Genomic DNA, 27,968 nt, shown 5'->3' on the forward strand with positions numbered 1-27,968 from the left:
CAGCAACACCCTAGCAACATTGCCAGGTAATATTACAATCAGTGATGCTCAGATTACTGAAGTCTTGAGTACAAAATTTCTTGGGGTACACATTGATAGTAAGCTAAAGTGGAAAGTTCACATATCTTATTTATGTAAACTTCTTTTCAGAAATTCAGGAGTCATTAATTCATTGAAGAGTATATTCCCCAAAAATATATTATGCATGTTGTACTCAACTCTCACTGTGCCTTTAATACTTGAATTATTGTATCCTTGCCTGTGGTAACGCTGCTAAAGTTCATTAAGATGGGTTATTGAAAATCCAGAAAAGGGTAATTAGACTAGTATGTGGAGTAAGTTCACGATCTCACACTAATATTTTGTTTTATGAAAACAAGTTCCTTAATTTACATGACATATTTGATCTCAACCTCGGTTGCATTATGTATCAATTAAATAAAAGAGAATTTCCACTATCCCTTGCTTCATTATGTGTTAGAAATGACCAAATCCATTCTTACTATACAAGACAAGTTTCTTTTCTCCACTTGCCATTGGTCAAAACTAGTTTTCGGCTAAATACTTTTGTTTATACAGGGCCAAAATTATAGAACTCCTTTTTCATTGAAGCAATCAGTTAGCCTTAGTGTTTTTAGAAACAAGTTAAAGACCGATTTACTGAAGAAATACTTAGATCAGTAAACGAATGCCTGCTGGTCATATCTTGTCTAACTTTATAAATTGTATTCTTCCCACAATTATCTATGCAAAAATAGAGCTCTGCTTATTTTCTTTATTTTTTCCTCTTTTCTTTCTTCTTTTCGAATTTCAAATTCTTATACTTTAGGTCTTATAGAATTTGTTTGCATTCTGCATTTCACTTTTTTGTTACTTTTTGGTGTATCTTTTGTAAATATGTATATCTGTACTTTGGTTATTTACTCCCATTCTTTGTTTGCTTGTTCTATGATGTTTTAAATAATTGCTAATGTAAGTTTTTTAACATTCTGGTGGTCTATGGCCCACAAGCTAAGCTTCTTAGTAGGTCACCACATTTCATTTTCACCTTTTCTCATGGGTGTTACTAATGTTCCATAAAAAGTAGCGCATGTATTATGTATATTATCCTGTAATTATTTACTTTTTTTTTCTATTTACTATATCGGAATTAAAACGAAATAAAGATTCATTCATTCATTCAAAGATTCATTCATTATGGAAATAGGTAGCAAGCACTAGATGACCAATGTTTCTCGGATACTGGTATGCAGTGGTATCGTAAAATATTTGTATGCATATTCATTTTACTTTGCACATAATATAACAATATTTATTTTGTTTAAGGGTGCATTAGAAAGAACACATTCTGTCTTTTCCAGTATCAATTCTGCGAACTTTTTTCCCTTTTTTTAAATCATGAGAGTGAATGGAGGTGCAACGCAAAATTAGATTTAGATAGAGTTTGTGGTATATTAAAGATTGGGCTCTCGGAAGATACTTGGTCAAACATCTCGAATGTGACGAGAGCTTCGGCTTTCGCCAATTTTCAAACAAAAATATCGTCCAAATACTCTAAATGTATAGTCTCAACTTGAAAATTAAAAGCATGTTTTTCGATATTTTCCTGGTAAAGGAAATATCTCTCCTCTGTCTTTAGACAGGCAGAGAGTGTTTAATAAGCTGTGCGTAAAGCCCCTTTCACAATTGACGTACGACCATTTGCGACCTTTTGGTCGTGCGACAGGCTGCAACAGGCATCAATCGCTAGTCATCTCATAAGATCGCACAGAGGCTTTCACAGTTGCAACAGCTGTCGTACAACAAAACAACCAGTAAACCCCGATGCACGAGTAAGTCGCATATACTCTTATTGTGCTCGTGCGATCACATGCGAGTGTTGCACGAGGGATTGCGAGTGGAACGGTCGCATACATGCGAATGAAACGGTAGTGCAATGTTGTAAGCCGTTGCGATCGGTCTTGCAACAGTCTTATGGTCCATATTATTATCGCAACCAGTCGCAAGACAGGTCTCTGTACATGTAGGTCGCTTGCACATGTGCAAGTGTTGCACGACCTCCAGTCAAGTAAATGCGACTACTTAGTTGTGCCACCTCTCGCACCAAGTCGTACAACGTTGAAAGACACTCGCACGATGATCGCCCGACCGATGGTACGACCCCGGGTACGGTCTGATGCGAGTGAATCGATCGTATTTGATCGCGTTCGGATTTTGAACATGTTCAAAGTTCAGATGTGACCAGTCACGACCACCTCGAGTTCGTGCGACCGTCTACAACGACTGCGAGTGCTCGCAAGACACCAAGAGATCGATCGTGCAACAACAAGAAAAAACTGTTGCAGGCAGTCGTAAACTGGTCGGACGTCAATTGTGAAAGGGGCTGAACGGTCGCATACATGCGAATGCAACGGTAGTGGAATGTAGTAAGCCGTAATTTCGATCGGTCTTGCAACAGTCTCATATTATCGCACCCAGTCGCAAGACTGTCTCTGTAGGTCTCCAGCACATGTGCAAGTGTTGTACGACCTCCAGTCGACTAAATGCGACTATACTTAGTTGTGCCACCTCTCGCACCAAGTCGTACAACGTTGAACAACACTCACACGATGATCGCCCGACCGATGGTACGACCTGTTGCGAGTGAATCAATCGTATTTGATCGCGTTTGGATTTTGAACATGTTCAAAGTTCAGATGCGACCAGTCACGATCACCTCCGACCACCTCGAGTTTGTGCGATCGTCTACAACGACTGCGAGTGCTCGCAAGACACCATGGGATCGATCGTGCAACAACAAGAAAAAACTGTTGCAGGTGGTCGTAAACAGGTCGTACGTCAATTGTGAAAGGGGCTTTAGTTAAGAGCGACTTTAAAAACGACTGGTAATCCTTTCTTGTGGTAAATGATATATTCATTGGCGATGGTTAATCGCGTAAGAAAGGTTCGCCAGTCGTTCTTAAAGTCGCTCTTATCTTATCTTACGAACAGCTTTATGAAACGAAACCCTGGACTCCCTCCGGTGATGTCCCATTACTCTGGTGCATCATTCGCGGTGGTAGACTGTGCGGTCTTTGAAGACGGCTTTGACTTTGACAATGAAAACGACGAAGACGATTGTGTTGACGAAGACGACTTTCTCGAAAAATACCACCTTGAAATCCAAGATGACGATGAAGTCCAAAAAGACTTCATCGATGACTTTGACGATTTCGACGACCTTGATGTAGGTTTCTTCTTCGAGCCACCGCACAATGCGATAAAGGTATATATGTATGGATTGATAGATGCGTTAATTGGCAGGATAAAGACCACACTCCAAGCATAGAGGGACACCGGAAGGGTCACTGCACCAGATTGGGATAGAATACCCATGATGATGACTGGCATCCAGCAAAAGAAATCAGTCAGGACTATCACAGACATTCGTATGGCCAGCTTCACTTCACGGGCGCGGTCAGCAGAACTGGCTGCTCCCTTACTGGCCACACTGCGTGCCGACCTTCGAGCGGACACAAATACGACCACGTAGGAGATTAGAATGAGGATAAAGATTGAAAAGTTCACCCCGAGGAATATGGCGATTGAGTAAGCCCAACTCGGTCCCTCCGATGTATCAGAAGTAGCGACGAATTCCCACACTCGACTCACTGTATTATACATAAGTTCACCCGACGCTTTTGATTCGACATTGAGTGGTAGTCCCATACAGACATCTGATAGGCCATAAAAACCACTGACGTAGGAACTAAGGATCAAAGGAACGATGCTCACGACAAAAGATGTGGTCCAGATTAACGCCACACCAACGCGAGCAGAAGTAGCTCGAAACTTAATTTTACCGAACGGGAATACAACACATAGGACCCGATCTATCGTAATGATTGCAAGGATGAAGACGGAGGTTTCACTGGACAGAAAAGCGATGAATCCCGCGAATTTGCAAGCGATGGAGCCACGCCACTGTTCTGCGACGAGAAAGAAATATTCCCCAAAGTACGCATCTGCTGACGATATGATTATCATGTAGACTCCCATGAGGAAGTCTGCGATGGCTAGGTTCGTAATGAATAAACCTTGAGTCTTTGCGCTGGGTGAATCATCTTTACGGCACCGCAAAGCAAGAGCAGTTATATTGCCGATGAGGGCGCCCAAACCAATGACCCAAAGGGATATCCGCAAGAAAGTGTTCGGCATGAGGCGGGAGCAGGAATCCAAGAAAGTTGTGGTTATTATACTGCAGTTATCAGTCTCTTCGAATAAACAACAAAGCCTGTAGTCATCTGTTGACCTGAAATACACATTAAAACAGATGTTTATAATCCACCACAAGACTCAAATTCGTAAGCATTAAATGCTAGTCAAGTGGATTCAACATTTGCAAAAATGCTATGTGCGAACGAAATAAATATCTTTTTATTCACAATACTTTGAATTCTTCTTTATTCTCATCTATAGCCAAAATCAAGTGCAATATGTGTTGCTACTGGGTTTGATATAATTTTGTGCAATTACTTTCCATTAAAACATTGACAACATCAGATTTATCCGTTACCTTTAGTTTCAGACCGTTCCTGATATACACACTAAAATAATTATAAACCATTCACAAAAATTCAAGATGGGATCTTAATATAAATTCCACTAACATTTTAATTTCATTACATTAAAAATATCAATTTGATTCTCATTTTTGCTTTACTTACAATCCTCTTAGAGACTGGATCCCTGTAAAGGTATCTGCCTGGAGATTTTCCAACTGGACATTGACCATATTTCTAAAAAGGAGAAAAGGAGGGGATGATTAATCATTTGAGATTTTGTGAAAAGTATCAGGTAATTTTGCCCGAGTTGAATCTAGAGGCTTGGTCCCACTGCACTCACGGAAGCAGAGAGGATGTATAACTGAAAAGAATCTTGCCATTCGTTGAAAAACGTTATGTATCCGTTGTGTACTCTTTGCATACGTGTTTCATACGCTCTATATCCATCGAGCATCCGTCAACTGTTCGCCCATTTTGTCCATTGTCTGGAGTGGATAAAAAGGGATGGAGCCACCCCGAAATTTTGCTTTAAAATTTTAATTTTGTAAATTTTGCTTGTCCGCTGTATCCGTTATGAATACGTTTTTTGTCCGTCAGCCAATGGGACCAGGGGCCCGTTTAATAACGAGTTACAACTGTTGTAACTTTGCCACGATTTGCAACTACCATGGTAACCTTGATTTTGATTGGCTGCTGAGCCATGTATAAATGTATGTGTAAACTGTTTGCATGGTATGTGTAACTGTTATGCAATTCGTTTCATAACCTGCAAACATGTGAATATTGTTGGTAAATAAATAAATAAAATCAATTTATAATGGGGAAAGTTCACACAGACAAAAAAATATTGTAAAAATAGCAGGAAAATACACTGTAATAAGAAATATTGCCGAAGGTTTGCAAAAAAATCCATCAAAGAATAAAAAAAGTTATTATAACTTTACTCAGATGATATTTGACGTCACATGCGAGCAGCTTTCCGACATATTGTATGGGAAAAAGATCAATGTAATATCTTTTTCTCAGAAAATTGAAACTGGTTTGCCATGCACCTTCAGTATATCAGTAGACAAATCATTTCACACCCCTTTCTAAAGATAAGTCATCACGAACCATTAAAATAAATTGGAATTTATGAATTTTATATTACACAACAAATGAAGCAGCTGATCATTTATGACGTCACAAATCCGAAACTTAAAATTCTAATAGGCCTAAATTTTCCTCAAACCTTCACCAATATTTTATATTATTTTATTTTTCTGTTATTTTTACAACAAAATTCAGTATGAACTTCCCCTTTAAAACAGAAACTTACAGATTCTCTAACCGACTCAGATTCTGGAAGGTTCCTGGTTCAATGTATTCTAGTGGGTTGTAGGTGAAAGACCTGGTGAGTGAAAAGAGGTTTTAGGAATTGCAAATGAAAAAAAGGTTCAAAAATATTTTAAAAATCAACAAGTAGGTCCTAATACTAATAATAAAAAAGTACGAACAGGGATATTGTCATTAACTCAGTCATAAATATTGCCAACAGTATTGTCGATGTCAGATCAAAACAATTATAAGTATCTTCTCCATCAGCACGAACGGCATCATTGCCATTTTCTCCATCATTGATTGATTGATTCTTTATTTCCATGCAAAATATTAATCATACAACATAAAATATACTGACAATATTTCACGGTAAAATAACAATAAACAATCATTGCATGGGAGGGGACAGTCATAAGCTCAAAGGCTTGAAAAAAAGGACGCCCCTCAAGAAAGACTACGGCCCTGAATAAAATCAATATAAGTCATATTTAAAAAATTACAATAAAAGCATGGTCAGACAGGAAAACACATGAAGCATGTCATGAATACTCTAATGATAATAACACACCAGTCTCGTATCGATTAATATTACTATGTGTAACATATCATCGTCATCATCATCATCACCACCACCATCACCACCATAATCATAATCACCACCATTATCAAAACCATCATCATCATCGCCGTCATTCGATAATAATTGTTAATTCACATAGTTTCAGTTTCTATGTTGCTTGTTTTATTTAGATCTTCGTGACGATTTTTTTTTGTACAGAAATCGTTGCTTAGCCTTAGCATATTCTATAAAGTCCGTCATCAGCATCATCTTCGCCGCCAATTTAGATGATATGCAGCGTGGTGATCTTCATCAAATATGACATTATGACCATAGCCAGCAGCATCATCATCGTCACTATCACAATCATCATCGTCATCATTCACATTATTTGCACATTACTGTCTAGATTGTCGGTATTTTCCTCTAACGATTTTCGGGATCTATATCCTAGACGTACGCAATCGCAGATCCTCTCGGAAGAAATGTCACAGTTGATTCTTTGATTGGCGAAAACCAAGGAAGAAATATTAAATGTACTTACAACCAAGCTAGATTGAATTGATCATCAAATATCCCCTTTCGTGCTTCTCTGATGTTATTATATTCCAGGTCACTGTAAACAATAACAATTATAGTCAGAATATGAATAAACCAATACCATTTTAATTCGATATGTCTTGGATGCACACCTGCCACCTAAATGTCTTGATTTTCGCTTCAGTGGCGTAAATTCCATCCGAGCAGTTAGGTGGTGTACAATGGCGTACCTAGGATTTTTCACAGGGGGGCCAAAACCGTCCGCCAAAAAAATTGACAAGCAAAAAAAAAAAAAAGGTCTTCAATCACAAATGAAGGATTTCGTACCAGAAAAAAATTTGACAAGCAAAAAAAAATAAAAAAAAGCTTCAAGCTCGTCAGGGGGGGCAATAAAGGTCTTCAAGCTCGTCAGGGGGGCAAAAAAGTCTTTCAAGCTCGTCAGGGGGGGCAGACTGCCCCCTCTGCCCCCCCCCCCCCGTAGGTACGCTAGTGGTGGTGTGGCTGAAATCAATTATGACAACATATTCTTGATATTCATATTTGAAAATCTCCTGATATATTTATCAACTAATTATATTTTTGTTCCTTTGTTGATTCTATTATCATAATTATTATTTATTTGTATATTCATTATCCATTCATTTATTAATTCATCTGTAACTTTTTTTATTTACAAATCAATGAATTGATTTTCTTGTATTTATTCATTCATCTATCAGTTTATTTTCCATATATTTACTTATTTATGCGTTTGATTAATTATTCAATCATTCAGTTATGATAAACTTATTATCATTATCATCAACTTTTTTTTTTTTTGGGGGGGGGTGTTGAGGCAGTCCACCCTTATATAGGTGTAAGGATTTCCTGCCTCATTCCCTCAGTGCATTGGTTTTTACGATGGACGGGAAAAACATTTAAAATTTCGGATACTGTTGGTGCCCCTCCCCTATCACGTCACAATTTGTATTCAACTTTTAATGTGTGTTTATTAGCAGTGGCGCAATGAACCATTTTTTAGGGGGAAAGATATGGCGCATCGGGGCAAAATTTGTAAGCGAGCGAAGTCATCCAGCAAAACTTTACACATTTTTTTCACTACAAAACTCCAATTTTGTGATCAATTTTGACATAATATTCATAATCACATTTCACCCTCATCACTTCCCTTTTCTTTCCTTTTCTCTGTCTCTCTTGTTTTTGGTCGTGAAAAATCTAGGGGTGGGTCCATGGCCCCCTTCCCAAAGCCCCTCACATGTACGCCACTTCTTATTAGAACCAAACCAACGAACTGTCATAGTGAGTATGAAGCAGATGCCCCATTCACACCAACGAACCGACTCTAAACCGATCGATGGTATGTCACTGGAAATAGCATATCGGCCGGTCTGGAGTCGGTTTTTTAACCGCTGTGTCACGATAACCGATACTTACAGAAACCGAAGAGAATGCAGACCTGCAAAGGCACCGATAGCAATGTCGGAAATGTTGTTATGAGAAAGAAATCTGTCGAGAAATATACAACAAAGAATCATTGTTCAGGTGGAAATGCTTCTCTTGTCATTAAACCTTTGTAGGATTAGAATGCTAAATGAAACATGATAATAATAATGACTCGTTTTCGAAGATTTTCGGTCTTATTGCTATGCTATACTTACAAATTTGCAAGATTCCCAAGTTCCATAAATGTTCCAGACTGCAGTGAATTGATGCTGTTCTCATTGAGCTTCCTGTCAAAAATAAAATGCAGTGTAACACAAAATGACTTGGAAAATAGACAAAAATGTAGGCATGAGATATAGGTTCAGTGATATTATTAGGGAGGGGTATTTCTCCGAACACTTGCATCTGCATAGAACAAAATATTTCCAGTAATACCAGAGTTCATTCCAAAACATTCTTAGGCCTTATAAGCGATGTATTTCATTCTTTCTTTACTTATTTTACATTTTATTCATTTATTTATTTAGGGGTGATCCTAGGGGTAATATAACTTTTATTTTCATCAAAATTTTGGAAATAATCGAGCCGCCAAAATTTGAACATTGTTCTGTGTCACACGGATCACACACGGACAGACTCGATAGAAATTGCATCGTTTCGAAAGCTCAGCCCATTCCAACACTGGTAAAAGTAACCGGCATTGAATATTTGATAGCAACACTATTTCCTATTCAGTGATTTTCTTACAAATTCTTCAGTATATCCATTCCTTGAAAACATCCCGGCTTCAGTTCTTCGATTCCTGTAAAGTGAAGGTCTCTTGAAAATGTGAAGAAAAACAGAGAGTAACTTAAAAACTGAATAAGAATATTTGTTAACAAGTTTATTCCCAAAAATTAAAAAGTCTTTTTGATGTATATTGATGAAATAAAAATGATATAGGATTAAAATAAGCAAAATGAGGAATAACTTAAGAACAGCAAAACCTGTAATTATATAATTCATTTCCCAGACAATTTTCCATTTAAGGAAAAAGTAAGTGAAATCATAGGACGTCAAGAAAAAACAGAGGTTATTATAAACAAACAATAATTGGCGAAAGTATAATGGGATAAACAACGACAAATACGGGGCGAATTGAACGGGTTAAAGTCTAATGTTTGAACTAATAAAATATATCCATCAACGAACTCGAACATGCTTTTGTTTAATTGACAAACGAATTTACAATGTAACATGTTGAATTGAATTGAATTTATTGTCCAATTAAATGGAAATTTGGTGCTTGCTTGTTATCAACAAATTTACAAATATAAATACAGTTTATCTCCTGCCCATATCTTTATCTTCATCTAGTAGAATGAAAATCACCATTGTTGTCCTAAAAAGGAAGGATATCTTAACTGTCTGTTCTATCACCTTGAATTGTTAGAATCTGTGATCTCACCCTTTTTATTTCTCTGTGATCCGCATATATTTTGAAAATGTGGTCCTTAGTGGCAAAAACAAACCAAACAAGTAAGATCCCGGCTCGTACATTATTCGTAAATTTCACAAAATTACAAAATTTATGAATTTCACAAAATTAAAGAACTAATGAATCACTGCGTAGGCACTATGCCATCATCTTTTCCATTTAGAATGGAAATATAAAAGATATAGTAATTCAATTTACAAACCTTATCACCCCCCAAAAAAAGATATATATATATATATATACAGCATTTCACTCACAAGTCTTCCATACTATGTAGATCTCTGAAAACTCCCGTTGGCAAAACGGCAATCCTATTATACCTCAACATTCTGAAATAGAAAAAGATCTATAATTAAGTGGACTAATCTAATTTACATTTTCATGTCATCCTTTTTTGGTGTTTTATGCCCTAGCAGATTGATATAAAAATGAAATTATATTTATTGAAAATTAACAGAAGGCTGTTGATATGTGGTCTCATTGCATATATGTAAATACAATACTTTTGTTTTATATTTATTTGTTTATCTACTATTTTATTCATTACAATATTTGTCCTATACAGGATAACAAGCTCAGATTGACTGTTTGTCAGTATATTCCTGTTAACATAAAATAACAATAGATACATAAAAGATAGAATAAATGAATTCAATACATTAATATCAGAAAAATCAGTAATACAAAAATTGTTCAACAAAACATTTGAAAAAATATGAGGAATCAGTGAAATGAAAAAAGTTATCATAGACAACAAAATAACAGAAAAAATATAAATTAAAGTGTATGATAGCATTGTCACATTTAACAATGTGTCTTTATAAACGCCCGAGAGTTCAAACTTAATGCATGCTTTTGATTCACAAACAGTGTAGTGAGTCCAAACGGTTTTGCACACGGCCACATGACAGTCATCACAGTTTCACTTGTTAGAATCTTTCAAAACTGATCATCCTGATTTTTAGCCAGTTTCGTCACGTGTGTCATGGCATCAGATCGGATATCTTGTAATAAATATTGATCTTTTAATATTTGTTTTCAAAAGTCGATTCAGCCATAAGCGTTGGATATGCATAAAACATTCCGTTGCATAAGAAATCATTTGGGCGCCTTTGTGTGAAAAATAATGTAATAGTTATATCTTCGATACAGACATAATTTTACGCACGTTTCATGCTACATTAAGGCGTTGTACCGATGTGGACACGCTGACACAGAAATTTATTGATGTCCATATATTCAGCTACTTACAATCATCGTCATCATCAGTCATCAATCATTCAACTTACATGTTTCTCAGACTTGTCAATCCGATGAAAGAGTGATTAGACAGTGATTCGATCTCATTGTTTTGCAAATCCCTGTTCACATGCAGAGGGTGGTAAGGGTGTGTGTGTGTGGGGGGGATGGTGTGGGTGTGTGTATGTGTATGTGTTAATGCGTGTTAGAGAAAGATGAGATGGGGAGAGAGAAGAAGATAGAGGGGTGTACAAGGGAGAATGTGTGGGTGTGGGTGTGTGTGAGGGTGTGTGTGTGTGAATAATAGCATAAGGGGAAAAGAAATAACGATAATACTAGTAAGTGATTGTTTGTAAAAAAAAAATCAATATTATTAGCTTCTTGATATGATATTTCAATAAAGAAATGTCAATTTGGAAATCAATTTGAAATCAGGCTTGCATTTTTAATGTTATCAGATAATCACCAATCCGAATTGGAAACTGCCCTTACGGCAGATTTGATTTGAATTTATTCAGACAAATAAAATGAAATGTTACATTCTTTACATTCTTGGATTGCCAAACAAGGTTTAGAAAAACCCACACAAGTAGGAATCCCATAATATAAAACAAAATACATGATCAATGACATTAGATAAGAAATACAAATAGGCATATCAAATAGATTAAATTTCAAAATGAAAACTACAGCAGGGAGACAACAATTGATTCTAAAAAATACTGAAATTGCATAATGATATTTTAAGTGTCTAACTGGAGATATTTCAACAAAGCTGATGCAAATGTATGAAGTGATTGATTGCTAACTTCTATTCGCGGGAGATGATTCTATTCATTAATTGTCTGAGGATTGAAGGACTTCATATGATAATCTATGAAACATCATTATCAGTATTATGCTACAGTTACAACGTTGGAACCGACTCCAGACCAATTAATGTTGCTATTTTGAATGACAGAATCTATTGGCCGGTTTAGAGTGGTTTGATTTTTGACCACTGCCATAAGGGGATCGACAGAGTCGAGACAAAATACCCCCTGCCCCCTAACGAAGCCTTCCAGGTACGTTTACCGTATACGCATTCAATTAGATTAGAAGATTTAAATCTTATAATCATTATTTTATTCTACGTTCATTACATTTCTGTCTGCAATATAAATAGATACTTACAAATATGTTAGTTTATTCAAATCAGCAAATGTGAAGGCCTCAATCCGAGAAATGGCATTGTATTCTAGGTTTCTACAAAAATAATGGAGTAAAAACAGATACTGATATGATTATATATAATTTGCAAAATTTCTATACCGAGTGTAGTAATTTAGACCTATACATGTGATTTGCAAAGAGTAGAAACATAATAACAGTTTCAAATGACGAATACCTTTTTTTCGAACGAAATATTAATGATTCCTTGTATTAAAAAAAAGCAATTCAAATAAACCTACTTATGTATTGAAAAAAAAAAGATGAATAAAAAAATGTATGAGTAATGCACTTAAATCGATAATTCGTTTCATAATTAGGCCTCAACTAGGGACGTCAAAGTAAGAGATAAAAATAGTCTAACTAATGACTGTTCTATCATCCCGCACAGCTAACAGTAAGCCCAGTCACATCTTTCGGATTGTGAAATGAAAACATTTACTTCAATGTGTACATACTGCATTGTTGTAACATTAGGCATCGCTGCCACATTACCTGTTGTAACGGGGCCTCTGTTAGCGTTATCAATGTTTCTGTGCGGTCAATACTGATATTGTTTATATTCTATTACTTACATATCTTCCAGACTAGTCAAGCCCGCAAACGCCCCGCTCGGCAATGATCTTATAACGTTATGAGACAAATCCCTGCTCAATGACAAAAAGAAAAGAAGAATGAAGTCCCCCACATTCAAACTAAACGACATCAGCTACATACCTAAGGAATTGAATTATTTCCTGATTATATATCTATGATGTAACAGTGTTGCATGCTGGGTAATTCAAAGTTGTTGAATCCTGGATAGTGCAAAATGTTGCATCTTGGTTATTGTCAAATCGCTGCATCCTGAGTTGTGCAAAATGATGCATCATGGGTAGTGTAAAATGATGCATCCTGGGTAGTGCAGATTGATATATTGTGGGTGTTGCAAAATTGTTTCATCTTGGGTATTGGAAAATTATTGCATTCCGTTTTAGTGCAAAATTGATGCATCATGGGTGTTACAAAACTGCTGCATCATGGGTATTGCAAGATTGATGCATCACGGGTAATGAAACGAGACGATGTTCATTTTCCTGATGGAAATGCGGAATTTTCGATTGGAAATATGATGACAGTTTAAGAAGGTGCTATAACCATTTTGTTATTGATTCCGAAAGGCATATATCTGTCATCAAAACCATAAATTAATCGTGAATGAATAGTACAATGTAGATTAAGAATTTTTCTAATGGTCATTTTAGTCACTGTCAGTGTTGTATGATATAGGCCTAAGATCAATAAATCAAGGTGTCATTACAAACTGACATTGCGAGCTATGATAATTAAAACAACAATTATGTTTTCTTGGAGATTGAATTCATGAAGGATGAAGGATATTTTCCGACTGAGATTTTTACTTTTTGTCTCTCTATGCAATATACATACCGCAATGTATTTCAAGAAAACGAAATATTATATCTTACATTCTAATAATTTCTTTATTTTTCGATAAATACCAGATCCGTATTATAAATATGCTTAAGAGTGTTTCATTTCAAAAGGTTTATATATCAGAACTATTTCATAAAGCAGCATGGGAGTACATAAAGTTTTATTTCAAGTATCTCAAATTTTTTTTAAAAATATGAACATTTGACAAAAAAAACATTAATCAATAACAAAACAGAAATGAATTTCGATTTTTCTGCTCTCTGGCGCAACATGTTGCGCCAGATGCTCCGAGCGTGTCCTAGATTGTTCATGTGTCCCACAGTTTGTGCCACACAATGTGGAACACAATGTGAAACATCACCTACACATTGTTAAATTTGAGCATTTCAAGAGTGAGAATCACATATTCACACAGTCTACCGTGTGAACACGCATTAAACAGTCACTGTGTCGAGGTGTCCACAATCGGAAAATACCTTTACACTATTGAATTTGAGCATTTTAACAGTGTGAATAATATTCGCACATGATCCATTATGTGAACACACAGTGATCACACTGTGTAATACTGTATTCTTTCCAGCATGGAACATAACTTCCATAAATTCTCCTTTTTTTATTGTTAAAGATGACTAAAAATATTTAATCGTGCAATACTATTTAAAGGGGAGGTTCACCCTTCCAAAAATATTGTAAGAATGGTAGAAAAAATAATCAAAACTATTGCCGAAGGTTTGAGAAAAATCCATCAAAGAATTAAAAAATTATAAAAATTATAATCATTTGATCTGTGACGACATATGCGAGCAGCATTCCTACATAACTAATGGTAAAAAAAAAACAATGAAATATAATTTTGTCAGAAAATTGAATTATGGTTTTATTGTACCTTTTGTATATCAATAGACAAATCATTTCACATCCGATAATGAAAAGAAAACAAAAAATAAGTCATCAGGAACCCTTAAAAAAGTTAAATTCATGCATTTTATGTTACATAACATATCGGGCAGCTGCTCTTTTATGACGTCACAAATACAAATCTTAAAATTCTAATAACTTTCTTTAAATTTTAATGGATTTTCCTCAAACCTTCACCAATATTTTTTTATTATTTTTTCTGCTATGTTTTCAAATAACTTTTCTTCGGGGTGAACTTCCCGTTATTACGATTTCAAATGTGTACATGAATATGTTCATCTAATTTTATTTTTTTTTATTTTTTTATTTATAGAATGCATTTTGAACTGAATGGTTTGCTTTACTTACAATGTCGCCAGGCTGTTTAATCCAGTAAAGGTACTATTCGACAAGGAGCTGATAGAATTATATGCTAAATGCCTGTTGACAAATGTGACACATACAACTGTTAATTTGTGATTCTAAAAGAAATATTATGCGAAGGAAGTAATGAAATGATGAATTGAAACAACGATATTCTCATTACACTGAATAAAATTTGGAAAGTGAATATCACACATGAACAAATTTACAAATACTACAATGAACACTAACAACACTATCGCCATTCATCATTATTATTGAAATATTATCATCATTACTACTACTACTACTACTACTGCTACTACTACTTCTACTACTACTACTACTAGTAGTAGTACTACTTTTGTCCTTATTCTTATTATTAATATTGTTCTTATTATCATTGCTGTTATTATTATCATCATCATCGTTATCTGAAGCGTTTATTTGTGCGGATCGAGGGGAAATAATATTGTCGCAAGTAATGTAGTCACTGTATATTTATGCATATATTTATATATATATATATATATGTATATATAAATTACTATATGTATATGTATATGCATTTTTTTATTGTGACCCTTGTATTCCCTTATTTTGCCAAAAGGCATGCATCATAAAACTGCATACTCACAACTTTGCCAGCTTATTCAAACTGTTGAAAGTTAGATCCTCAATCCGAGATATGGTATTATAAGATAAATCCCTGTAAGATTATAAATTAAACCAAACCATATGCACGTGATCATCGTTGTATACAACAAAATTGGGAGAATGTTGTTCATAAGACAATCGAACTTATATAAAATCTTTGAACGCTCCATGCCTGATCGACAATAATCATTTCAATTGTTTTGTCACAGTTTTGTTGAGATCAAAGGGAAAATGGCCGATAAAGGATTCTTAGATATTAATTTAACACATGAGCCCGTTTGGTTGTGACCATTTGTGCTCATTGACAAGTCCCTCAGAGAGGCCCTTCTGTCTTCGGTCATGTGGTTGCTTGCCTATACAAGCATTCATTTTTTTCGCAATCCGGCCGCAAAAAAAAAATCTTGCACAGTTCCAGTAAAATAGAAATTAACGTTGCTTAAAACTGAAAATAAAAGAGGATATGAAAGTATTCGATGTTGACACATTGTTCACGTCGTGTCAAAAAGAAGAGTCATAACGATGAGTTTAAAATAGTAGATCTTAAGGATTAAATCTCTATTTTTCACACAGTGGACGCCGTGTAAGGCTTCTAACTTTTCCGTTTGGACCATACTTACAGAATGATTAGCTCTGTCAAATTCTCGAAGTCAGCCCGAACCATTTCATTCAGGCCAGTTTCGCCGATAAGCCTGAAACAAATGACGTAAAACAATACAAATTTACCACAATTCATAGAGGTACTTCAAAAAGCTTGTGGTAGCATCCACGCCCAAAATAAGGTAAAAACTTAGAATACATTATGATACATTAATGTCGGTTTCTGTTTCTGTTTATGGTAACTCCAGTAGGAACTCGGCAGGACAGCATTTTTGCTTGTAAACGCCAAGCTGGTATATAACCAATTATCTAGGAAACATTTTACGTCTAGGTTAATCAGTCATAGTGGCTGACTTCATAGACGACATATATTACTCTTGGGCCTTTTTATGAAAGTGGAGACAATGGCAGAGTGGATATTCGAACTCACAACCTTGCGATTATGAGTCCAATGCTCTAACCACTGGACCACACGACCACATGTCTTTTATGTCTTTTATGGACACTGAATTTATTATTTCATTTAGATTCAATAATTGGTTTTATTACCATAATTATGACCCTATTACATTCCGTGGCGCATAATTTGAAAAAGTAACGATAGGCCTTTGTTCGGACAAAGTGTTGAATAATATTTTAAAAGAATCGGGTAGTAGTGGCGCGAGGTAGCAATTTCGTGATTTTATTGCAGCTATTCAAAAGATAAATGCAGACGAGGCATGGCAAGAAAGTCTGGTGAGTAAAACTCGCATTCCTGCTTCAATTTCAAGACTCTTGACTTTTGGCGTTTTCGACCTACCGCATTATTTTGCGCGTTTTCTCCGCGGGCGTGTGTATCGACCATGTAGAATTAGCGCATCGGGATTTCAGAAGCGCTGACAAAATGTTTTTCATATAATTTTGTACAAATTCATGGGGTGATATACACTGTAAAACAAAATATTGGTATATATTTTAACCAGCAAGAGGTTAATTATGTTTGTAACCAATGTGGGAAACATATTGTCCAGTAAGGTTAAAAAATACGCAGCAATTACTCTAGAATGGGAAACACTTTCATCATACTGGATAAATGAAAATGCCCAATGTTGGTTGGACACATAATTACCCTCACAGGGTCCGCGGAAGCGGGGGGGGGGGGGGGCTCCCTCCCACTTTTTTCCAAAAAACCATGTACAAAAGCGTAAAAATGATCATATGATTGTGATTTTTTGCATGGTCAGCCCCCCCCCCCCAACTTTGAAAACCATTCCGCGGCCCCTGCCTCATGGAGCATTTTCACCCAATATTTTTTTAGAGTGTACGATCAATGTGATTAAGTTTACTTCTCCTTACAGCTGTGTCAAGAGTGGGTATCCTCTTACTTCGAATGGCATCGACAAGGGCAGTTTTGTTCCGTTCGTGTATGCGCCAAGATAATTCCTGAAAAGCAAAAATAGAAAACAAGAGGGCTTAATGTATATCCATTGGAAGTTAATAATCATTTGATGCATCTACAAAAATGAAGCATATAGCCATAAATATCACGTATCTCTGTTACTTACAATGATTTTTGCGAAAAACAAAATGTATGGTATCTAACGCAAATAAACGCATAAAACCATCGTACTAATGGTGGCGGTTATAGTGTCGAACCAATGGGATATCACGTTCCATCACCCATGACGGATCGATCGGCTATACGAGAAACGGCCTATCAAGATCACTGCTGAATATTTGGCCTTTTGCTCAGTTGTCTAACGAAGAACCAATCAAAAATGTTCTTTCAAATTAGTTATTCATCGTTAACCTTTGTGTCATTAGGCCCTGTTTTGGAAATTTGAGACTAGCATCATGGATGGTTTACCGCTCTCTCCACATTCATAAAAACCTCTGATTGTCAGAAGATAACGAGGTACTCATCTACCACCCGCATACATTCGTAATTCCGAAGGTTAGTATAAATTCCGAAGGTTCGTTAGTCCGAAAAAGAAATGAGGTTCGTAATTCCGAAGGTTCGTTAGTCCGAAAACAAAGTGAGGTTCGTTATTCCAAAGGTTCGTTAGTCCGAAAATGTAATGATTAACGAACCCAATTTCGTTTTCGGACTAACGAACCTTCGGAACAACGAACCTTATTTCGTTTTCGGATTAGCGAACCTTCGGCACAACGAACCTTATTTCGTTTTCGGACTAACGAACCTTCGGAATATCGAGCCTTATTTCGTGTTCAGCTTATCGAACCTTCGGAATAACGCAACTGTTGACAAATGTTCGGATTAACGAGCCCTTTTTACGTTTTCGGATTAACGAACATCGAGGTATGGGCAATTGACATGTTTCGGAATTACGAACCTTCGGAATAAAGAACATTCGGAATTACGAAGTGTAACCTGCACCACCAACCCTTCACTATCCCCATGTTTGTTTGTTTTTTGTTGTTGTTTTGGGCCATTTTGTCTACCTCTTTGTTTTCTACCTCTGCCATTACTTCCTCTTCCATTTTTTTTTACCTCTGCCAATTTGTTTTGTCTCTCCCATTTTTATCTGGCACTTTGCGGACTAGCAGAAACAGAATGAGAACATCGTTCGAGCGATCACGCTGATGAAATTTGATTTTGGTGTTCTTTTTTTTTTTTTTGGGGGGGGGGCAATGACTCATACCTTTTCCTCTAAAACTTACAAATATCTTGCTGATTTCCACACGTCTCTGTCCTCGAGAACGCTATTATCGTAACAAGATATACTGTAGGCAGAACACTGGCACGACGGCACACAATCGGCAAGTGGATCTAAAACAGATTAAAACAGGGTGAAACACATTAGTGGCGTGAAGATGGGTGGCAGGGGTGTGGGGTCATGCCCCTCCCCCTCCAAATAAAAAAAGAAAAAGAGGAGAACAAGGAAGCATAATTAAGAGAAAGAGACAAACATTCAACTAATATTCTGAACATTGTGTCACAATCTGCACCTCCCCTTAAAATAAAATAAAAACATAACAAGAAAAAACGATTCTTATACAAAAAAGGTGTAAATAAATGTCAAACCGGGGAAAGGAAGATGAGAAAAAAGATTATGCAAAGACAGATAAGAGTAAACATATGAGATATAATAAAAGATACAATACATTAAAAACAAAATTTAACGCAATGTCCAATTTTTATACAACTTGGATTGTGAAAATTTTGGGTGTTTTTTTTTAAGCCTAAAGAGTGCAAGAAAGCTCAAGCATTTAAACATATAGAACTTTTCTTTTAAGCAATGAATACTCGAAATTGAGAATTGTTGCATTTCTTAACATAATGTCTTAGATGTTAACGATATCTGATCAGTTTATAGATTAAAGCAGCTTACAGGTTGCAAGAGGCATTTTACTGTGTACTTTAAAATTATTAGAAATTATCAAAATTGTTATTTTGTTACCAAATTTACAAATCTATGGCAATAAATATCAATGAATATTTCTTACATGTTGTTGAAAAGGTGATGCTGCCACACACACATCGGCACTCCTCTCACATACACACACCCTCATCAACCTCCAACATGCTGCAAACGCTCATCCACTCACCCTTATACACACACACACACACCACACACGCACACCCTCATCAACCACCAACCTGCCGCAAACCCTCATTCACTCACCCTCATACACACACACACCACACACGCACACCCTCATCAACCACCAACCTGCCGCAAACCCTCATTCACTCACCCTCATACACACACACACACACCACACACACACCCTCATCAACCACCAACCTGCCGCAAACCCTCATTCACTCACCCTCATACACACACCCTCACACACACACACACACACACCGTAAATGTCCACTCTCATTAAACTTCGCCTCCCCCACCCGCCTGACAGGAAGTGGAATGTTCCGTGAAAAGTTTGTAAGCGGTTTCGACGACTAATTTGCTATCAGCCAATCAGATTCAAGGATTAGCAGTAGCTTATAACAAAAGTAAATGGTGACATAATTGTTGCATGAAGTACTCCCCGGACCTTACCGCATAGTGACTCGTCGATGTCCAGCTCACAGTCCGAGAAGCCATCACAAACTGAGGTCAAGGGTACACACTGAAACGAGTTGCCGTAGTCACACTTGTATTCGTCCAAGCTACAGCCATTGTTATCTAGGGGTTCAAAAGTAAGGGAAGAAAAAAACCCAAATCAGTTGCGTATCAGGGGCCCGTAACACAAAGCTTAGCAATGATGGTAGAAACACTTTTCTACGATTGATTCCATTGACTACAAGACACAATCAATCGTGAAAATCAAGCGTACGATTAATCGCTAACCTTTGTTTTACGGGACCCTGATATCCGACTGGGAGGGGTCACACAGTAGCGTGAACAAAAAATAATGTACATGTATGATATGAAAAAATAAGGCCCCCTATGCGCTACAAAAAAAATTTATCAAGTCTTTGCAATCTAACAAAATGCATCAAGGACGTTGCGCTTAAACGGTATCTCTCAGTTTTGTATATTTACACATAAATTATTAGATATCGGCAATTCCATAGTGATATATAAATGGGAAAGCCGATGACGTCACAAAACAAATATGAAATATGTTTAATCCCCCCCCCCCCAATAATTAACTCTTGTTTGATACTGTATTTATGGGCATGTTGGGTCAGTGTTAGAGCGTCCGCCTTATGAACGGGAGGTCGTGAATTCGATCCCCGGTCGAGTCATATCAAAGAATTATAAAAATGGCCTTTCTGCCTTTTTTTTCTAGGAGCTAAGCATTTAGAATGGAGAAGGGTAATAATAATATTTTACAGGGTCCGTTGGTAGAGCAGTTACGAGATTGAAGTGGCTACCAATGGAAAAAAAAGTTATTATTAATAAAATGGGGGATGTAAACGTTTCTAATTCATTGTGATTTGGTGGAGATCATTTCTTTCCTAGTATTAGCAAGCATCGATTTGCTGCATCCAATGAAATTGATTTGATAATTCTAATATAATACGAAAGAAAAGGTAAGCGTCGGCACCCTCATTTACATCATGCGAAACTGAAAAAAAATTTGTCCCATCGCTTTTTTATTTTACATAATTCCGATTCTCATTCAAATTGCCGCGCTATCTTCGTTTACATTGTCCCATTTTAATAGATCGATTTTTCGTTAGGATAGACCTGGCCTCTGAAATTGAATTAATCCGTGATTGTTTAATTACTTACCGCAAATATATTCATCATCCCAATAAGGGCAGCTGACCCGTCCATCGCATACGTCATCAATGCCAAATGTCAAATCGCTCCTCACGCACGAAAACCGCTGTCTTTGCCCGGTTACGGTAGAATCGTTTGACACAACTAACAAAATGATAACCAGAATAAGCATTCATTTACTTTCATATATCGGAAATTCAAACTGACGATACCAAGATAGAGAGACCTGTGCTCGCTCGCTCCGTAATACAAGGGTTTGCAATCAAGCACTAAATACGAATGACCAATCAAGATCATCGTTGCGCGTGCACTCTGCTTAAAATACTGACCGGGAACCAATCAGAGCGGTTCTTTCGTGCATTTCATCGCAAACCTTTGCGTTACGGAGTCCCCCGGTGCCATTGTTGATATTCAAGTCTTGTGGATGGTATTTCGTTCGGGTTCTCACTAATGAATTAACAGAAGGGGGGAAAACTTGGTTATTCCCGACCTTTCGTTGGAGAACGCGAACGCTTATTTACGACGTTAGTTGATTTTGGAAGAGGCTTTTGGGCCCGTCGTCATGGTCGTAAAACTCTGTCCTGCAATGCAAATTGTGTGTCATGAGATTTTTTTTTCGTTTCGCATCTGCAACGGAAACATTCAACATGCGTTCCGTGTGCAAAATTCTGGTTGCTACTATGGTAACAGCGATATATCCGATCTAGGACGACCTCCCAGAGCTCGAGAGGCCGTCCACTTCCATTGAAGAGTGGATACCAGGCGCGACCACGCGTAAAAAGGGAAAGAGTGGGCAAGTACGTTACGTATATAGGCCTAAGTAACGTTATAAGGGTGTCAAAAACGATGTTTAAAATACTGGAAAGGAGGATGTGTTTTCAATACTTGTAGGGTTTCACGAGCTAAATACTTGTTAAGAGATGCATTTTCATAATCTGGAAAAGCCTTGCTTCCCTTGTTTAGGGTGCTTTTCGAAACCGCATGGTCGTGCCTGGTATCCACTCTTCAATGGAAGTGGTCCCCCCGCGAATTCGCGGGAAAGAATTTTGCACACGAAAAGCAGATCTGTAGGGCCTGTAACACAAAGCTAAGCATTGATTGTAGAGCAGTTTTCTACGTTTGATTCTATTGACTAGAATGTACAATCAATCTTAAAAATCAAGTGTATGATTAAGCGTTAACTTTTGTGTTAGGGGACCCTAATATTAGCGTCCGTGAGGATTGCGAAAGGTGGCAAATTTGAAAGTCTCAGACTCATCTGGTAAATTGCCAATTCGTCTACTGCCAACTCGTCCACTCATCACATGGTCTAATTTAATTTACTCTAACGGCATTCCGTCCAGCAACATTTCGTCTAAATCTAACAACCATTTGGTCCATGAACCATTTGGTCCAATCATCACTACGTCTAATCATCATTTTGTCTATGACCAATTCGTCTCATAACCAGTTGGTCTAATATCCATGTCATTTTCATTCATTTTGCACAACTAAGACTTTAGTCCAATTAGACCAAATAGTATATGGACTAAATGGCTACTGGACCAATGGGTTACTAGACGGAATGGCATTAGACTAAATGAAAGTAGACCATGTGGTGATTGGACGAACTGATGGTAGACCAAATGATAGTAGACGAGTTGGCAATTGGACGAATTGGCATTGGACGAATTAGAAATAAACCACTTAAACTGCCAGACTGCACCCCTAGCACACATCAGCATGGACCTATACAACACAGCAAGCTAAACCGTGACGGTTACCATGGTAACTGACGATAAGCAAAGAGGAAATGTGTGAATTGGTGGTGTAGAATCAATTTCGTTTCTTTAAGCAAATAAATTTTCTTGATAAATAATCACATGTCAAATTTAGAATACAAGTGTTGTATACTATACTATCAAACATGTACACTGTAAAAAAAACTGATTTTACAGGGAAAAAAGACGATTTTGCAAAAAGCAATGACAAAATCATTCTGTAAATTCATAAAACAGGAATTTTTCTGCAATTTAACAGAACAGGTCTGTTTAAAAAGGGGAAAAGGGTGTTTTATTTAAGGAAATTTGTAAGGTTCCATACAGCAAATACCAATTTCCTGTAATTTTACATTATATAATGTAAGATTCGCAATCTGGTAAGATTACAGGTGTTCTCGAGACTCTGCTGCAGGAACTACTTTTATTTTAAGGATAAATTTTCTAACAGTGTATGGACTATGAAATTCAGTCGATATTACAACTAGGTTCTGTCCTTGCGCCTAGAAAATATTACAACATATTGGTAACTGAAGTTTCGCTTTAACTCAACATGCATGCACATTTACATTTATTTATTTTCTTATTTATTTATTTATTCATTTATCTATTTCATTTTACTTATACAGGGTGACCCCGTTAGTAGTCAAAATACTGTTTTCCAGGGTGCCCTGTAAACAAAATATTTACAATATTACATGCAAACAATAGCATAACAAAATAACGAACAGAGCAACCATTATAATCGTAACTTAATCTATAAAAAGATATCGTAAATAAATAGAGAATAACACGCATTTCAACGATCGTTACAGTAAAAATTTAATATGAAGTTATAATAGGATAAGTGATAACATAGGCCTAATTGTACCATAAGGGTTTCATTCATAAACTACGCTGAAATTGTTATCGAAATTCAAGTAAATGAACTAAATTACCAAGATTGATAACCATACATGATGTAAAATACATCATATTGGCCAGTGGCCTACCGTGGGTCACGGCATGCGGGGGGGGGGGGCACCAGCAAAAATTTTGAGTCACTTAGTAAGCGCGCGAAGCGCGCTAAGTTGCTAGGTATACTGACCTAATAGAGACATTTTTAGGACAGTGCCATTAAACGGATATGTATGTCATTGATCAAATAATGCAAGCGAGCTGAAAATTTTTGATATTCAGACCTAAAAGGGGACATTATAAGCAAATTTTTGTAATCATGATACGTACCTGTCTCACTAAAACAAACAATGCGAGCGCGAACCGCGAGCTGAAATTTTTGTATATACTGACCCCAAACAGGGACATTTTAAGGACTATATTTTAGGAATCCATTAAAAGTATACATATCTCACCATAGTCATTTAATGCGAGTGCGAAGCGCCTGCTGATTTTGTTAGAATTACATCTAAACACATGGATCACTTGTAGTCATTGTAATCATGATTAGCATACGCATCTCACTAATCAAATATTGCGAGAGCGAAGCGCGAGCTGAAAATTTAGAAAGTTCAGATCTGAAGAGGGGCATTCTAAGGCTTGTTTGTAGGAATTCACTAAGGCCATACGTATTTCACTAACCGAATGATGCGAGCGCGAAGTGCGAGCTGAAAAGTTTTTATATTCAGATTGGAAATAGGGACATTTTAAGGACTGATTTTAGAAATTCATGAAGAGCAGACATATATCACCAATCCAATAATGCGAACGTAAGCACGGACATGAAATATTTTATATTAAGACCATAAATGGGGGAATCACTTTAAGTAGTCATGATAAAGAATCATATGTCACTACATAAAGCAATAATAACTCGAAGTGCGAGGAAATATGTTTGTTGTATATTGACTTGAAAACGATAGGTTTTAGTACAACAGGATTATATATCTTGTTAAACAGACAATGCGAGCACCAGGAACAATGGAGACATAGGCCCTGAGCAAATTATGTTTCATAAAGTTATGAAAAAATGTTTCTTATGTAATATTACATAACATATTATGATTAATATTATTTCCCGTCATGTTTCTCTTCCTTTCTCCCTCTTTTCTCCTTTTCCTCGTTTTTTTTTTGCCAGCCGATGGGGGGGGGGGGGCACGTGCCCCCCATGCCCCCGTAGTTACGCCACTGATATTGGCATACCTGTAATTTGTGTGTTTTTATGGTTTTTATATTCATTCATTAAAAGAAGGGCATAATTCCAATTTATAGTCTTGAATATCTGTTTGCAACATCACGAATACAATGTAATGATTTCAAAATTGCATAAGAGCATTCATGTTATTTTCAAGGATTGACGGCATATTTACCGGTAGAACTCCGCCAATACATGTAGCTCTAATAAGTACCATGTTACCTGTGTGTCTGTCCTTCAAAAGTAGTTTGAAACATTGTGTTACGTAATCATAAACTAACATATTCATAATTACTCTGCGTCTTCATTTTTTATCATCTTCCAAAATGAGACCCGAAACCTGGTTGGAAATTATGCAGGTAGAAATAGCGACATGATGTTGAATGTCATGTGAAGTTCCACATCGTGTAACACTGTACAGGTTCAATTAAGTGTTGTCCAGATTTAACCATTAAGAAGTTAGAAACAATATGGATTATTCTGGTATCTTCCAAGTTCCAAGTTTGGTTTATTTCATTTTGACTCGTCGACAACATTACAAATCAATACAAAGAAAGCAATATGACCATACAAAATAAATACAGTAGGTAAATGTTTTCGGTAAAAAAAAAAAAATATGATAATCATAATTATGATAAGCCAATATGAAATGAGGGTAGAACTAAATGAAGAACAATCTCGATTAAACAATTACAAGACTATTTTTTAGTCATATCTTCAATAAAATAACAGTTGAGGAAACGATGGGATCCACTAAAAAGCAAAGCTTGTTGAAAGCAGATCCCTAATAAAATAGATGAAAGATAGATTTGTAAGTATCAGTATAAGATACGAGAAGGGAAAACAATAATGAATAAACTAGATGTGATGGTTGATAAATATAATATGGGGATAATGGAAGAATGAAAATAAAAGTAACTAAGAGGATAGGGTGGTGCATATGTGTGGGTGAAAACATTTGGTTTCCACTTATACAAAGATGGTATAATGATACATTTCTGTAGACTGTGCACCCACAGAAGTAGCTTTCATTTTGCAAATGTTTACCATCATTAATGCAATTGATTGTCTTTCCCCAAATATTACCGTGCAGATCTTATTCAATATGTTTATTGTGTGGGTGCGATATGTGGGTGCGTCGTGGTCTAGTGGTTTTGACTCTCACCTTTGAAACAGAGGGTCGGGGGTTCGAATCGTAGCCATGGCGTGTTTTCCTTCAGCAAGAAATTTATCCACACCGTGCTGCACTCGACCCAGGTGAGGTGAATGGGTACCCGGCAGGAGTAATTCCTTGCATGCACCGACCGCCGGTGATGGTAGCTCAAGCTAAAGCCGGGGTAATAATAGCAGCGCTTTGTATCCTCTGGCAAAAAGCGCTTTATAAATCCAGCTATTATTATTATTATTATTAACTTAATATCACAGTCATATAATTTTTCCTAAAAATCGCTATTTTCAAAGTACATGCAACCATTTTTGTAAAGGAGCACCCCACTATTCTTTCAGAATATGATTTTTAAATGACATGTCCACAAAGACGTTGTTCAAAGGTTTAAAAAAGTCCCTCTAATCTTAATCTCGGCTTTTTAGTCATTTTGTGAAAGTAGAATCTGCTCTCCTTTTGCACACATACGCATATACAATTTTTTCAACATTCTATTTATAAAGGATTTCATCAAAATCGATTGCATGAACTCAAGGTATTAATTACAACAAATTTAATAAATCTTTATTTTGTGTTGCATGGTGTACAAAAATATTTTCAAATCAACGAAGCGAACATGGCCCTTTGGAAACAGGGGTGTTGAAGCACGCAATGATTTTTTCTGTGGGTGCTGCGAATGTTATATACAATAGGCAGCAACCCTTGGAAATCAGGTAACCCTGGTAACTATACTAAAATGCAGAAACCCCTTTTTTCTCGTATTTTCCTCGAACCAGGATCCCCTCTTCAAAATTTCTTCCGAGGCCCTGGAAAGCAAAGAGGCCTAAACGTGGAATTTTAATTGGGTATAAAAATGCCTAAATATACCCTAGCCCCGACCATTTAAATATAATCATGATTATCAACATGCATGATTTGCCGAAATATTCAATATGATATCATCGCTCCCCGTATTCCATTTCTGCTTCAGCAATCCCACACACACTCACCCAAACACACACGCATCTACACAAACGTCTTGATGAAAATAAGCGAGTAATATGTTAATAAATTAGTGCGCTAATTCTTACTTGGGTTGGAGAAATAGCCCGGTGGCTGTGGCTCGGCCTCGACAGCAACGATGACAACGATGATAACAATCCACGATCTCCTGGATGACAACGAGACCAGCGACATCATGTACAGAAGGATATATATATATATATCATAAACTGATCAAATCGACTGAAAGTATCCAAACCCCTCCACAAACTGACACGGTATACCGGTATGTGGGAAGACTAAGTGTAAGCTGTACGAGTAGGCTATAATAAAACGGGTGACTATACCCCGAGTCTCTCCGCTGGCGTACAGATGTGTGGTTGGTGGCCAGGATCCCCAGAAATGTTTCACGAGCAAGAGAGAAGAAGAAAAGAGATAAAGGGAAAAGAAAAGGCTGAAATATGCTATACTAAAT

General features: G+C 36.7%; 1 protein-coding gene across 1 annotated transcript; it reads right to left on the reverse strand.

Annotated features, from left to right (window-relative positions):
- Positions 1 to 804: 804 nt before the first annotated feature.
- LOC129279512 (relaxin receptor 1-like) lies at positions 805 to 27,775 on the reverse strand. Its single transcript, XM_064111454.1, has 20 exons — positions 27,583 to 27,775; positions 21,469 to 21,603; positions 20,287 to 20,412; positions 18,944 to 19,052; positions 17,618 to 17,704; positions 16,303 to 16,374; positions 15,666 to 15,737; positions 15,035 to 15,106; positions 12,907 to 12,978; positions 12,296 to 12,367; positions 11,173 to 11,244; positions 10,141 to 10,212; positions 9,154 to 9,225; positions 8,622 to 8,693; positions 8,398 to 8,469; positions 6,968 to 7,039; positions 5,863 to 5,934; positions 4,707 to 4,778; positions 2,986 to 4,291; positions 805 to 1,677 (listed from the first exon to the last, which is right to left on the reverse strand). The coding sequence occupies exons 1-19, from the start codon at positions 27,689 to 27,691 to the stop codon at positions 3,034 to 3,036; spliced, it is 2,760 nt and encodes a 919-aa protein (XP_063967524.1). The 5' UTR covers positions 27,692 to 27,775; the 3' UTR covers positions 805 to 1,677; positions 2,986 to 3,033.
- Positions 27,776 to 27,968: the final 193 nt, after the last annotated feature.

This window comes from Lytechinus pictus, chromosome 16 (assembly GCF_037042905.1).
Source record: "Lytechinus pictus isolate F3 Inbred chromosome 16, Lp3.0, whole genome shotgun sequence".
Lineage (NCBI taxonomy): Eukaryota > Metazoa > Echinodermata > Echinoidea > Temnopleuroida > Toxopneustidae > Lytechinus > Lytechinus pictus.